Raw genomic sequence first — 15803 nt, 5'->3', positions numbered from 1 at the left:
TTCGTATTGCTCCAACCACAGGATGAAACATTCAAAACTTTCAAGACTGTCGACGGTTTCCAACGCAACCAACTTCTCGTTTTCACTTGTATTTAATAATTCTCGTATCTCAGACGAATTCAAAATGTACATTACATTCGTGAACCTATGGAAATAATCACCCAGAAAATGTTTTCTTACGCCAATCATATAAATGTCTACGTTAATTACGTTCATTACTTGAAGGAAATCGATAATGCCTGAGACAGGTTTTCTGATATCGCATAAATTATTCGAAAACTCTCCCTGAAGATAGAGAACAAGATAAATTTTAAAATTATTCGTATAATTCCAGTGGTTCGAAAAGTTATTTACGTAATCCTCTCGTGTTACGTATTTTGCTTCAGTCTCATCGAAATATAAATACAATTTTTTGAATTAATACAAGTTAAATAGCTTTTGATAATAAAACAGGAATTTCCAATAATGAAATATCACGTTTGAATAAAAACAAAATTGTTCCCAATTTCTTTTCACTTTGATTTGTTTATGAGCGCCGAGCATGAATTGAGGCGTGAACATTTATTTGTCTACATATTTTATAAACCTTTTGGGTAAAGGTTCATCCTTATAAAATCCCATTAAAAATAATAATTCCATATCATAAATAAGATATGGAAATGAAACATAACCGATACACATAGATGAAGCTGAAAGAAATTCGCCAAATGTCCGATGTACAACACTGTATCGAATGATATTATCGCATTCAGAAAAGAAATCCAGAGTAAGAATGTCCAATCCAGCAATGAAATTGTGTTCATATTCATTCGGAAATAAAGACTCCAAATCTTGTGATGTGATATCGTTGAACTTCCTCTCTAATCTTATTAATTTCAGTAGCAAACTTTCTCCCGCAAAATATTTCCCTTTTTTTAAATTTATTTTTTGATTAGTTTTTCTGACGTAACGTTCAATTATAAGTGTAAATATCCTGATGTATAAATCAGCCATTGTTTCAAGCTTATCTATTTCTTCATTCCGATGAAGGCAATACAACATGTGCAGCGTCAGAGGTCATTCTGATATTTCTTCGTAAAAGTCGTTTTCTGTCAGAGCAGAAATACCTCATCCAGACTTATTTTTTCTCCGCTTTCCAAATAAATCTGATTTCTCTACAGTTAATTCTACAAAGTAATCCTTCAGTGGAAAATCGTTCCTCTTTCCTTCCCACAAGAAAGATCTCATGTAGGAAAAGTAAGTCACATATTTTTCCTTCATCTTCTGGCCGCAATTGTCGAACATTTCTGTAAATAAAAAACGTAATCAAACTTCTTGTTAATTTTTTAATTAAGGAAACTTATTTCGTGTTTTTGATAAATTTCGTCTATTTCTGTTAGTACTATGAAATTTGTCTAAAACATTTAAAATATTTAATGGTAAGAATGTTTTTTCTTTTTCTTTCACTTTATCAACATCCTCGAGTGCTGCCGGATGCAGTAATTAAGTGCAAATACATTTCCGTCTGAAAGATCGTTAACATGTGCAGCACGGCAATGTGTTGTTGTCACAATATTAACTCCTTTCTATATTGTTAGTTTCGCAGTAGACGGTTTGTTTATTTCTCGCACTAAAGATATCAATATCGAATACGAAAGTAATGAAAACTTTATAAACATATAATACTATTACATTTTCCCCCCTCTGTTACCTTCCGCCTTACTTTACATTTCGAATCAATTAAAGGGAATTTAGAAATTGATCTATTTATGATAATATGAGCATTATTTTAATAACTAATATCAGCTAATTTACAATATCAACGAGCTGTAATTAAATAAATAACGTCACACAAAGTCTTTATCAGATATAGAAAACGAACGGAAATTGATGTTTTTAAGTCGATTAAAATTCGAAGTAGAAGCGTAAAGTATCGAAGGCCAAACAGGAAAACACTCGGTAAGTGTTCGTTTTATATAAAGGAATTTACTCGAATTTCATGAAAATGAAAACTTTTCGAGTTCGTCCAACTTTCTCGTAATAATAGAATTACAATTTTAAGTTTAAAATTAGCTGTAGATTAAATTTTATAATTAAAATTTGCGCCGGTGTTAGATATTTCTATTGTCAAAGTACAAAAGTTACAAGATTTAGTATGGATGCATTAATTTTGCAGTGGTTCGCATCAAAGATTTATCGTTTTAACAAAGAAGGGAATCGAGTGCTTACGTGATTATTCTTTTAATAATTACTAACATTTACTTTAATTAGTGGAATAATTTTTATATAAACATGTGCATGTAAATAATGTTCTCCTTCGAACATCTTTAAATATATTTTTAAATTTATTATTTATTTAATTGTTAGCTTTAAAACTTGTTATTAAAAGTCCAACAATTATTTGCTTAACTTTCCCGACAACGTTTTGTATGTATTTTGTTCTTTCATCGCTGTATTTTCGATCTGTTCCTTCCTATCTCTAATACACCGAGAGAGGGGTGGCTTACATTATTTAGTGCATAATACCTCTTGTCAACAGTCAGATGTTTTCGGATGCTGGTCGATTATACAGTCGGAGCACCGATAGAAAAGCTCTTCCTGGGGGAGAGACAGAAGACAGCCTCGAAACTGGGATTTTACCCCTTTTTATCCCTAAGTCTCCTCCAATCGGGAGTCAATTTGTTACACGTGTGACGAGATTTTAGGAGGGAATCAAACTAGCAGATGTAGTTTTTCTTAATAAAATGTGTATTCCAGCGCCTTATTCACTGTCTAATTTGAGTTACAAGATAAAGCCATTTACTGCATAATTTAGATTAAATAGGATTTCGATAAACTTAAATAGTAAATTATTAACTCTCTCCGCCTTGTGAACACTAAGAGGATTTTTTTAGCAAGCCCATTATAGGTCAGGCCCACAATGGGGCGGCCGGACGGGGAGGAACGGGACCCGATATATATCGTTTAGGGTCTAGGAATAAATAAATTAATAAGGTTTATAATATTTTATTTTTGCAGAAAGTTATTTAATAATTAAATTTATATATTCAATAACGATAGCACAATGAAGAGTAGTAAAGAACATGACTATAATCAAATTCAAATAAGAATAATTTACTTCATGATGCTGCTGCTATTCATGCTTGTCCTTGTACAACCGTTTATATTCATCTATTTACTTCAATATTCGAATATTGGAATGGCTACACTCGAAATAAAAGAGTGCAATGATGAGAATGCCATCATCAATCAAAACACTACTGGTCATCGAGTGAAGAAAAGGGAAATTTCGTCTCAAACCGAAAAAGAATGCCAAGGAGATTGTCCTCTGACACCAAAATCATCTGAAAAATACGACGATGCAATAATGATGAAAGGAAATTGTTATGTAAAAGTAAGCGTTGAGTAAACGAAGTATAATCTAAAACAATTAACAATTAATTACTTAAAATTATTAATAAGAATAGCAAATAGATACTGCATTAAAAACGACGTGTTGTTTTTTTTTTTATTTGCTTAAATTGTGTTTCGTATTGTCGTTTATGTAGAAATCTGATCTCTTGGAATATTGTTTAACTGCCGATGACTTTTCTGGAAAGAACATAGAAAAATCAAAAGGTATTTCTTTCGTTACACGTATTACGTATATATATAGAATTAACGTACAATAGAATAATTTCTTGGCTTACGGTTAAAAATAGCATAGTTTGTGTTGAAACCTTCATTCTTTACGGTGGGAAAAAACGTGAAGGATTGGGATTAGTGTTTCAGGAATCTTAATTGTTATATCAGATTACTCAATGCGATTTAAATATGAATTTTACTTCTTTGTTCCCCAACACTTGGTAATATTGTAAAAATTACATTTCGATTAGCGTAAAGATGTTTTTTTTTTCAGAAGTGTTGAACACAGAATCGTGTTAATAACAATCATATGGCTTTTTCCACCGTTATTTAGTTGATGTGTTCTGTGCCCATGAGACTGGTTGAGGTACGCAAATTTTCTCTTCTTTCCGGTGGTATTGGCCGTTTCTGTAACAATGGTTATTGTTGATTTGTTGTGAAACCGTGTTGTATTGTGATTGTTATTAACACGATTTTGTGTTCAACACTTCTAAGAACAACACAACACGGTTTCACAACAAATCAAAAATGTTTTTTTCACTTTATTTTTGAATGTTTTGTATTTTATTTCGTACTACTCAAAGTACAGGGACTTAATAAAAATATTTCCTAGTAAAATTAATTTTTTTCGTTCCAAATGTGGAAACACATTCACGAAAAGTTTTTTTTTTTGACTTTATTTTTACCATTTCGAATCATGTCCACTTACATTAATTACCATTGCACATTTTTTAAAATATTGAATCAACATTTTTCTTTTCAGATTGCATTCTTCGAGAAATCACAGAGTATGAGACTCGTGAGTATCAGAACCTCAGTTTTCGATTCAAAAACACATTAAAATTCATAAATATTGAAGAGGGTCCGAAAGACAATTTTAAGATTCTCTCACAAGAAACGTTTGAAACTCTTATGAGAGAATTCCGAATTAATAAAGAAAGAGAAGTGGAAATACTGAAAGAGTTCGAACCACCCGAAGAGATGAAAATTTTGGAAGTTATCGAATACAATGGAAATATTTATAGTCGACACGCAAATCGCTCGGAACAAAGAATTGTCAAGTACAACATTGAAACGGGGAAGTTGACTTTTGGGGATAAAGTAGATTTTGTTCAGCACGCGGTATTTTCACATCTAGGAGAAAACAACTTTTTCTGGGTATTTGACCTTATATCATTAACAAAAAATTCAGACAATCGTTCTGTGCCTTTTTTCGTTGGGTATAAAATAGATTTGGATAATTTAAAAGTTTTGTCAAAGCTAAATTTTACTTTGAATTATTGCGAAAATTGGAACGTATTCGTTGCTTATGATAAGTTTTATTGCGTACATTTTCGCGGTGATAAGATTTATATTTCGTCGGTTTTAAACGGCAAGGAATTTCTATACTTCGATATGCATGGGAATTTAAAATCTCATATTCTCCAACAAGTCTTCTATAATGTTAATGAACATAATCTTTATGTAGTGTGGCGTGGGAAATACACAGCCAACTATACAATTCTTGTAAAAAGGTTACAATTCAATTGTTCAAACGAAGATTGACGAGTGGCGCAAAACTTGAATTATTCTGTCCCATTTATCTACTTTTCCTTGTTTAATCGTTTGTAATAAATCATTTTAATGTTAATAAATTCTTTGTATGAAATATTAATAAACATTTTATCTGGTCACTTTGTTGCTGTTAAAATAATCAATTAATTTACATAATTTCTACTTTCTTCTGTCTGTCCGTGTGTTTGCTTATTTGTCATATTAAGGATTTAAATTTGTGTAATAATATTTATCAAAAACTTTACGAACACGTAATTCTGTTATATTTTCACTCTTCTGTTTCTTTACGCCTTTCTTTGCATTTTGAATGAATAGAAAAAAAATTACTAATTAACAAAATCTCTTTTTGTTATTTTAAACATAGTTTTAATAATTAATATCAGCTAATTTACATATCAACAAAATGTAAGAGCCAGAATCATTTTCTAAAGTGAAAAGTCAAAATATAGGCCCAATTAATGCTGTATCTAATACGGTAACACTCTCTCCGGTGCATGTTCATATAAGATGTAATCATGTTATTACCAACACTAACCACAGAGAAAATTCAGCAAGAGAAAGAAGATTTAATCTTATACGAGTTTTACACGGGAATGTCACTTCCTATTATGTACGAACTTAAGATGAACAATACAGCCAATTCAATGTGCGCGCGATTTTTTCGGAACACGCACATTACTAGGGCTTGCCCAGCTTAAACAGGACATAAAGTTTAACTTACCTGTAGTGAAACTTATCAATTTTTCGTAAACCGTCGATATATATTAAATAGAAACTGCTTAGATCGAACTCATTTTCCTCTGTCTGTCTCTTACTTTCTCCCCTCTTTCCCATTATATTTTCCGTTTTAAATGTTGAAGGATTGTTTAGTGATACTTAACAACTACCGGTTTATGTTTGAATGACCAGAAATATTTGTTGCAAGTTGTTAATATTTATGAAAGTGTTATTTTCACAATGAAGAAGTTTAAAAATTGCTTTGTTATCTATAAAGTAATTTTCTTTCTTTTCTGAATAGTAAATACGATACAAATATATTTTCTAGGTTTTCTTTTAAGTTCGTTACATTGATTGTGACGAACAATAAAGTTCATATAAAGCAGTGTTTCTTAATTAAACAGTGTTTTCAGTAATTGACACTGCCTCGAATCTCAAAACAAGGTCTTGTACCCCCCTTGAAAATTGTGTTCGAGGTGGCGTGGTACAGAAGGGAGTAGAGACGGTCCTGGACATGTTCGAAGAGTTTCCAGTTTTTCGAAGGATCTCAGAGTACCCAGTAAGTCCTGTCTAATTTATATGGCTCTAAATTTTATATCACGCATCGAAAGGTTAAAACCTCATTGTTACTACTCTCAACCCTGGAAATGCATTTCACGTTAAGAAACACTGATATACTGTATTCTATAGATATAGATTACAAATAAATTACAAAATAGAAAGGTTTCGATAATTTATACCTATCTACAATATCTGAACTGAAAAATTGAATGTTTGGTTAAGGACAGAGACTGGGCCACACCGCTGCACATTCCTTCTCAAAATATTTACTTTTAATATGAACTTCCTTGTTATAAGATTTTCAAACAAAGACAATTAACTAACAATTCGCAATAGTAAATTTCATATACGTTTAAGTTCATAAAAATCCATCTGTAGTTTTGATTGGTTTATTTTGTTTTAAAACGACGAAATTACAGCACAGCGAATTTTTCGGAGATCTTTAATCCAAGAGGAACGGACTAAGAGCCGCCGATAACTAGCACTTTGCGAGAGCAAAATGCTAGCAAACGTGCCCTAGCACAACCGATGACGTCAAAGGCTCCGCCCCTCTCTTCTTGTTCACGTGGTTTTTCCTTTGCTAGAGCAGCGATACGAGAGTACTCTCGCTGTTCACAGAATTCAACAACGAGAGCATTACGCTAGCATAAGAGAGCAACGGAAAATGGATGACTACATAAACATGCCACACGTCGAAAAAAAAATAATCGAATTTTATCGATGTACGTAAATTACATGATTAATACATTCAGTATTAAAAAGAAAATGGTATAAACGTTGTATATTAAAATAGTTATTTATAAATAGGGCTTAAGCCTAGTTAGGCTTAACTAATAGGCATATTTTTCCCATGCTGTTTCAAAGTTCGGAACGAAAACTGACAGACCGGTTTCGTCAGTTATAATAACTGACGGAACGAAAACTGACAAGTGTAGGTTATAATAATATCTTTGTTCTATAGCCAATCCACATCTGGATTCCATGTCATGTGGACTAGTTACGCGAGCAAACGTTGTGTAGATTGCGGCTGCTTCGTGCCCACGTAGCTAACCTAGCAAAAATGGCCCATAGCATCATGGGAAAAAAAGCGGGGTTAGGAGTGCGACCGAGATACGCTAGCTCTCGCTTCCTGTAGTTTGCGGCGGCTCTAAGAGGTCAGCACACCACGGGAATGCCGTCGAGGAAGTGTAAGAGGAGATCCTCTCAGATAATAGATGACAACAATAATTGAGCAAGTGTGACGACATCGACGATCGATTTTTGGTTACCACACCTACTGTTTTTGAATAATTTCATTCCGATTAACAAGTAATTATACGCAATCATCATATACATTTTTGCTACAATACAAGATTTATTGTATATTGACAATTTATGCAGAGGAAAATGGTTTAAAACTAACTTTGAATAAGCCTAAGATTGTTGTTTATCGTAGAGGTGGAAAGAATGCGAAAACAAATAAATAGTGGTGTAGTAATATCGTATTTGACCCACTCGCTTCCCCCGAGTGTGATCCGTGTTTTATATATATATGTGTGTGTGTGTGTGTGTATACGTATGTATGTTACTCTACAGTATATATTTTGTCGGATTTACGTATATTGTTATGTTAAATTATTTAATAAAGTTTAAATTTAAAAGAATGTTAAAAAAGGCTGTAAAATTAAAAAACAAAAAAATGTTATGAAAAAAGATTTGAAACGCAGAGACGGAACGGGTATTCGAAGGTTGTAAGGGTTAATGTCTTGGATTTCGTATTGGAGGTTCTGTCTTCAACTATTGCTGAAAGGAAACTGAAGGAAGAACAGGAAAGTCTACAAGCTGAAGGAAAGCGGGTAAAAGCCGAGAGAGAAAGGGAACGCCAGCTTGAGTTAGAGCTAGCACGGATTACCGCTAATAATCAAAACAGGGCGAGTAATGATAATAGTAGTAGTCTTTTGTCTATTTGTACAGAAAAAGTTTGTACATACTCTGGCCCCGCCGGCAGCATTACCAGAGAGAAGTAAACAGTAAATGATTATGTACATAAGTATGATAAAAATAATAAAATAAAGAATTACAGTAATATTAAAATGATACAAGACATTGAATACGGCGATAAAGAAAAAAGAGAGATACGCGACAGTATATTATTCGCGTGTAGTGTTGCCACATTACCGGTGAGGGGGCAGTACGCATGCCCCGACATGGGAAATTAGTTACGAATAGTCGAATTGTTTAGAACGTTAATTTGCTTGGCGAGCTGTCTAAATTTGTAGTAAATGTTTTTATTAGTCCAGATGTCAGAGAGGGAGCAGGGCCAGTTGATGTTAAGGTGCAACCCGAGAACCTGACATTGATCGACTTGTATTAATTTATTTATGGTTTTTTAATAACAAAAATTCTATTTTGGGAGAGGTAAAAAAATGTCTCGATAATTTTACAGATTAACTCCTTCCCCTCAGTTGGCACAAAAAGGACCTTTTAAATCATATATATCGGGTGTCGGGTCAGACACGCAATAAGCCACCTGCAAAACATTTTTCGAAATGGTGTGTAGGAGGGTTTCTTCGACTATCACTATTGGATTTCATAACCAGCGGTATCAATAGTACTTGTAAAAACGGTCCCAGAAACCATTTTTTGTGATTTCTTTAACGGCAGTATTCGTGTATGCTGCATTTAGAACACGAGACTTTGCATCCCCTTTTCATTTTAGGGAACAGAAGCCATTTTTAATTGGATATTTGTAGACAAATAACGACCGATTTAAGTACACTGTAAATTCGTCTGCACCAGTCCAAGAATCTTCCTTCTTTGTTAATGAAGGTAAAAACTCGGCAAATCTGAGGCCAACCGTACAACCTGCAGCATATTACAGTCTTGTATCAGTAAAATCAATTGTTACAAAATGAAAAGAGTTATTTTTAATATCTAAAAAAATTTATTACAAAAAGTGCTTGGCAAAAACAGTTATATATATTATACAGTTATATACACACACAGTTATATATATTATATTTTATATAAACAAGTTACATTAAGTTACTTTAATGTTTTTCATGTTTTCTCCATTGAATTATTTTCTTGATTTATTATGGAATTAATTAAAGTATTCTCTGCATGGTTCAATTTCACTGAAATTCTTTCATTTATAATAATAAATAAATCATCATAATTAGTATTATTTGTATTATATCTACCAGAATTCATATTTATATTGAGTAATATCGTCTCTTCTTGTTTGATGCTCACATTTTCGAGAGAACGTGTCGTTTCCAAATTTAGATTCCGAATCGTATCCGGTATATAAACCTCTTTCCGTGCCGTATCTTCCGTCGCAAAGTCTTTGTTAACCCTTTCCACACGATTCTTGTCGGAAATGAAGCTCTGTAAATCTGCCACTCCTGACTGAAATTTAGTTATGTCTTCTAACCTAATTTTGAAAAGAACAGAGTATAAATTTTGAATTTCTATATTCTAAAAATACTTTTAAATACTCCATCTTACCCTGATATTTTCAGGAAATTTAGAAATTTTTGAAATTTTACAAATGTATTTTGAATAGTGCTTAATGTAGCATCATCTATCAGAGTGAAACCAGGTGTGTGATATGCTTTCCCTCGGCTCTCTAACTATTTAAATCAAATAACAGATTCTACATTAATGTTCGAACTCCGACAAAATTAAAATTGAATCGATTTACCTGTTTGACTTTTGTCTCTGCTAGTTTTCTTTTTCCCTGTTCAATCTGCAGTTGTTGAAAACATATCTTCAGTTCTCTCTTTATAAGGATATAAACTGTAAATTTAATAAAATAGACAGCAAATAACAGCTACAGTTTCAGCCTGAATTATTGCGTAATGTAGTTCCAGCCGAAACTGTAGCTGTGATTCACTGTTCAGAGTTTTGAAATAAAATACTAGAAATCTCAATTTCTCGTCTACTTATGACTTCAAGTATCAGTTTATACCTGTAAATGATAACAAGCATTTACCCATTCTTCTAATTCGTCACTTCTACTTGTAATAGAACTTGAAATGTCAGATTCTTTATGTCTATATTAAAAACAAAGAAAGAAGCAAGTAGTAATCATTTAAATTAGGAAATAACATTTTTCTATATATATAGGTTAAACCTTTCTATCTAAACAAGAAAAAAATCTGAGATATAGAGGTTCCCACACAGTAAACAGTAATTGGTTTGATTGTGAGTACGGTAATTTATTAATAAAATAGCAAGTACAGGACAGATCTGTATTAGGTACGAATAAAACATTTTTGGCATACCATAACAGAAACAGTTTGTCGATACTTTCTGTTGCCCAACTTTCTTCAACCGGCAAGATGCAAGCCAAACTCATAACCAAACAGAGAAAAGCAACGTTAATTATATCTACAATATGTATTGTATTGCAAGAGATGTTTTCAAGAGATTATGCTGTCAAAATGTAGTTGTTGGGTTTTGAATTTGTAAACAACACCTCAGTCTATAACTTGAGATATAGAAGTTTTAAGAAAAAATTATTTGAAATAAAGATGGAAAATATATTGAATTTAGGATGAAAATGAAGGGGAAATAATAAATATGTTTGAGTTAGACAAATTCAACTGTATACAATATTAATTTATAAATAATTTACTTATGCTTGTTAAGCAGTGGTTCATATTTTTGCAGTAATTACATTAATATATTATGGTAACTTTTGTAAATAAATACCAAATTAAAAGAGAACCGACATCCTTACACGCCACAGTTTTTGGGAGGAGGACGACCGTTCACTCTCCGTGGTAGTTTTGCCTTTGTTTTCTCTTTAATTCCAACGGTTACAGTTTTCTGATGCTTTTTGGTTAACTGAAACACATTAAGATGCATTGAACATTTTATTACATAGAACATTAATAAAGTCATGTTATATTTTCAGTTGTTTTACCTTTGATCCTTTCAATGTGAATTTACCCACCCGTTGCATCAAGGATTCGCAAAGCAAGCACTTCTTTGAAGATAGCTTGTTAAACTAAATTTGTTTGAATAAAAGAATAATTACTAAATTACTACTTAATTTATATAGTAGTAAAGCCTGAATTTTGATAACCAAATGTCTAAATGCCAGATTAACTTAATACCAAATTACTTAGGCTAAACTTTAATTAAGGAAACTAATTATAGCTTCAAATAACCTGGCAATTAGATATTTGGTTATCATTTCTAATATTACTTAATCTTACTTCAAACAGTTTCCCTTTATTATTCTCATCTAACTGCTGTTGTATTTTCTCTAATAATTCTTTGTTTAATAAATTCGGAAGTTAAAGTTTTAAACATTTTAAAAAAATCCAGAATTATTTACATATTCTGCCATCTTTTATTTATTATTTTTTCTATCTCTATCTGTCTTTTCAGTACCAAGAGCAAAATCATTATAAATTTAGCCAGACATACAATGGGATGACCTAGTGATGAGAAATGGAGCCCTGACATATCCAGATGAACCATCACAATAAAATTCCTAATGCTATTTTGACTTGTCTGGATAAATTCAGATTTCTGACTGGGAGACAGCTACCTTCACTGTTCGACCATAGGTCTGCCATTATAAGATAGAAGTTATTTAATTATTATGTTAGATTTGTGTGTTCAAGAGGTGATGTATAATGTTATAATAATTTTTCTCATGTTACTTTTACAAACATTCATAGTGTTTACAACATTCAACGTGTGCCAACACACTAAAGTTTACAAAAATATACTCTTGTCGTAACATTACGTATGCACTCAAAGCATTGATATGTTCAGAAACTGCACAAGTCTGTCCTTTAATTTTCACTATAAACATTTGTTTGTATGTTAATATCAACAAAACCCTCTATCTCCATTTTTTTCAAATTTCCAATCTGACTCGGATTCTATAAATATCCAATAAGTATTAACAATGGTAAATCCTTACTAAAATGATACATTGTATCATAAATATTTCATTACAACATACCACAGTTAGACTTACATTCTATATTTAAATATTAGTCTAAAGTTAAGCACAACGTTATATTCAGAAAGAAGTCGTAGACAGTACATGCTTATCAACTCAACTCTGAATTCATCCAAAGATGGTTTACCCCCTATTAATAGAATGAAAAGTTAATAAATTATTTTACATATATGCAAATGTAATTAAATTATTTCTCTTCAATGTCTGTACAGATATTTTCCAGTCCAAATGCAAGCATATCTGATAAAGTTACATTCCAGATGTAAGGAGCCGTATTTCTGATCTTCCACTGAACCAAGTATGGCTAACGTGGACCAAGTTAAGCTTATAATGGGCACGGATAAAGGTTCTCTTAACACTAATAGGACAGAGAGAATTAAAGAAAGTGTTCTGTCACTTTGAGATCATTTATTTTCTTTCTCACTTATAAATACAAATTAAAACTGAACTATTATATTAAGAATTTATATACAAATATATATTCAACTTACCAATAGAAGAATTCATTTGTAAATCTAAAACTTCCAGAACCATGTTGTGATTTAAAACATTCAACAGAGATTTCGCACCAATGTCACAATTCTGCAAGTCCAGAGCTGATAAATATAATAAATACATTGTTATATACATACAATTAAACATTATTTGGCCCTAAAAGACATTTTTACACTTAAATTTATAACTGAAATTAGTTACAGCATGCAACAAATTATACTTTTACAGATAATCAATATTAATTCAGTATATCAAATACTAAATTAATTTTCCAGTATCTTGCCAAATTATCCACTTTGTCAGATGACCAGAGGTCACATAATAACAATTTGACAATATAAATTTGACCTATTTCTTACACTTATTCCATATCTCTGAATTACAAGTACAGATTTGAATTATAAACTTTTACACTTTGAATAATTTAAATTATGGATAAAGTCAATTAAATCTCAAGTTACCTTTTAACCATATATCATTAAAAACTAGTTCAGTTAATAATTTAACTCCTTCATCTCCAATTTGTACGTTATCATTCAAAGTAACTCTCCCGATTCCCGGCAAACTGTCGAGAATGGGATGACGATATCGCAGACTTTTATACCAAGTTGCCATGTTGCGTTGAATGGCTTGATGCTAAATCCAATTAACATAAAATAATATATTTAAAAAAAAAATTAAAATAGTCAAAGAGAAAGTAGAAAAATTCAGCCACTTACTTCAATTAATGAGACTAAATACTTCATATCTTCAAGTATAATGTGGCAATTACTTAAATCAAGCACCTTGGCACTTGGCACAATTCTCAAACACTTACACAAAACTGTCAAATATGTAAATCTATGTAATCTTTCATTAATCAAATTGTAACTAGTAAACTGCAAATATTACCTGTTAATCCATTCTTTTCTATAAAGCACCCCGATAAAGATAAATGCTGTAAAGTATTTGATTCTGGGAAAACCTATTTGAATAATTTTTCATAATCAGTATTATTGTGTAAACACTCTGGTGTATATTTTAAAAGTAAATACTGTAAATATATATAATGAATGGATTCTTCAGTTGGTCGAAATGTTTGAAACTATGTCCCTAGTCACTGAGAAACACAATATATATTTATCATGTCTCTAATTGCACAATATATATGTATATATATGTTATAGACTAAGCAATTAATATGGGCATTATTCATAATGCCCAGTCATTAGAAATTTCAAATATTGTATTATGACCATATTGCTATTGACCATGCTATTGAATCAAGTATGAACTATAAAAATATTACGAAAGATACGAGATACAGAAGGCTCGATAGTTAAACAAATTTTAAATAATGAAATGAACTTGAGATGCCAGGTTGACGTTATAGATATACGGTCACAAGCCGACGAGCAATATAAATTTATACTCGTGTACCAAGGCCACCCCTGCATTCATTCGACTACCACCATTAAAAACCAAAAGGGCTGAAGACGTAGCCTTTATTCTTTTAGATATTTTTACAATTTTCAGTGTACCAAGTATTCACAAAGCCACAACGGCAGGGAATTCACCAATAATGTTATCAAAGAACCGTGTAATATGTGGCCCGGGTTAAAACTGGTGCAAGGAAAGCCCAAGCTCTCACAAAGTCAGGATTCAACAGAAAGATGTAATCCAGATGTAAAAAATATGCTCACAGTTCTTGGTTGGAGACTAACAACACTAACATGTGATCGGAAGGATTGCGTTTTGTACAACTAATCAAAAATTGACAGAATCATACTGTTATGAACTGCAGATCCAATGAGGTCAATTTTGGAGCAAAGTTATAAGTTGTGGACTAAAGAATTTTCTCCCTGACACTGACCGATATTAATACAGAGAATGATTTAGAGACTCTTTTCAAAACTAATGACGATGTATTTTTTATATAATTTATACCAAAAATGACATTCCAAAAGTTTCCTTTAAGTTGATTTTTTGATTGAAGTATAAATGTGTTAATAATACTTTTCGTTAACATTAGTTTAATTAATAAAGTTGATAATACTTACTTTTAAAAGATCTCCTGTCGTTTATAAAATACTACGAAATAATTCATAAAAACTACACTTTTTTCAATAATTATTTGAGTTTTGTTTTAAAAAACCAAATTGTGCAAAAAGAATTTAGCTGTATTCATAATGTCTGGTCAATTTAATTAATTAGTGAATATTTATCAGGCTGCTTGGCCATTTTTGTCATTATTTATAGTGGCTGGGCATTGTAAATAATGCCTTATTAATCACTTGATCCACTGAGAAACACAATACATACATATATTTTGTGTTTCTCAGTGACTATATATACACACACAGAGTTTCCAATAAGGGTGATATTATTTTGTGTCAATTTATAGTTCTAAATATATAAACGATAATACAGTGCTACTTCTTTTATTTTATAGTATATTTAGTAGTATTACACATAAAAAAATCATCATTTAAATGGTCCTCATGACTGAATTATTGTGTGTCCTGTTGGTCAGTTATGTTAAGCATAAATCAAACAAAGTGCATAAAACATTCACTGAATTGAACAAGAATTTTGATTATAAGTGTAATGCACTGTATTTTACAGCATATAAAATGCAACTTTTGTACAAAAAAAAAAAAACAGGTTAAAATATATTATCTCCCATATGCTAATGAATTCTCCAAATGGCCTTCAGTACACTACAGTTAACCTCTATTTAGCCCAAATATTTAATAAAAATATTATTAATTAAACATATTATTTTTATTACATTGTTTTTAACCAGAATACAGTAAAAAGAACATTTCAGGAGTGACTGCTAAAGGCACAAGATGAATTAAATGCATTAAATATTTCCAAGCTAAAATTAGGATGCACCTTATATACCATAAAATATGGTTTATAA

General features: G+C 31.4%; 1 protein-coding gene across 1 annotated transcript; it reads right to left on the bottom strand.

The window, feature by feature from the left end:
* Window positions 1-9419: 9419 nt before the first annotated feature.
* Window positions 9420-12937, bottom strand: LOC136976221 (uncharacterized). The gene is made up of 8 exons (XM_067271443.1): window positions 12895-12937; window positions 11643-11701; window positions 11348-11431; window positions 11162-11268; window positions 10388-10472; window positions 10121-10198; window positions 9925-10049; window positions 9420-9850 (listed from the first exon to the last, which is right to left on the bottom strand). Exons 1-8 carry the CDS (start codon window positions 12935-12937, stop codon window positions 9475-9477), a joined length of 957 nt encoding a protein of 318 aa, XP_067127544.1. The 3' UTR covers window positions 9420-9474.
* Window positions 12938-15803: the final 2866 nt, after the last annotated feature.

The sequence above is a fragment of the Centruroides vittatus genome, unplaced genomic scaffold (genome assembly GCF_030686945.1).
Source record: "Centruroides vittatus isolate TY-2023 unplaced genomic scaffold, ASM3068694v2 contig_399, whole genome shotgun sequence".
In the NCBI taxonomy this organism is placed as follows: domain Eukaryota; kingdom Metazoa; phylum Arthropoda; class Arachnida; order Scorpiones; family Buthidae; genus Centruroides; species Centruroides vittatus.
The sequence above is the reverse complement of the archived record's forward strand: the minus strand, read 5'-3'. Positions and strand labels throughout refer to the sequence as shown.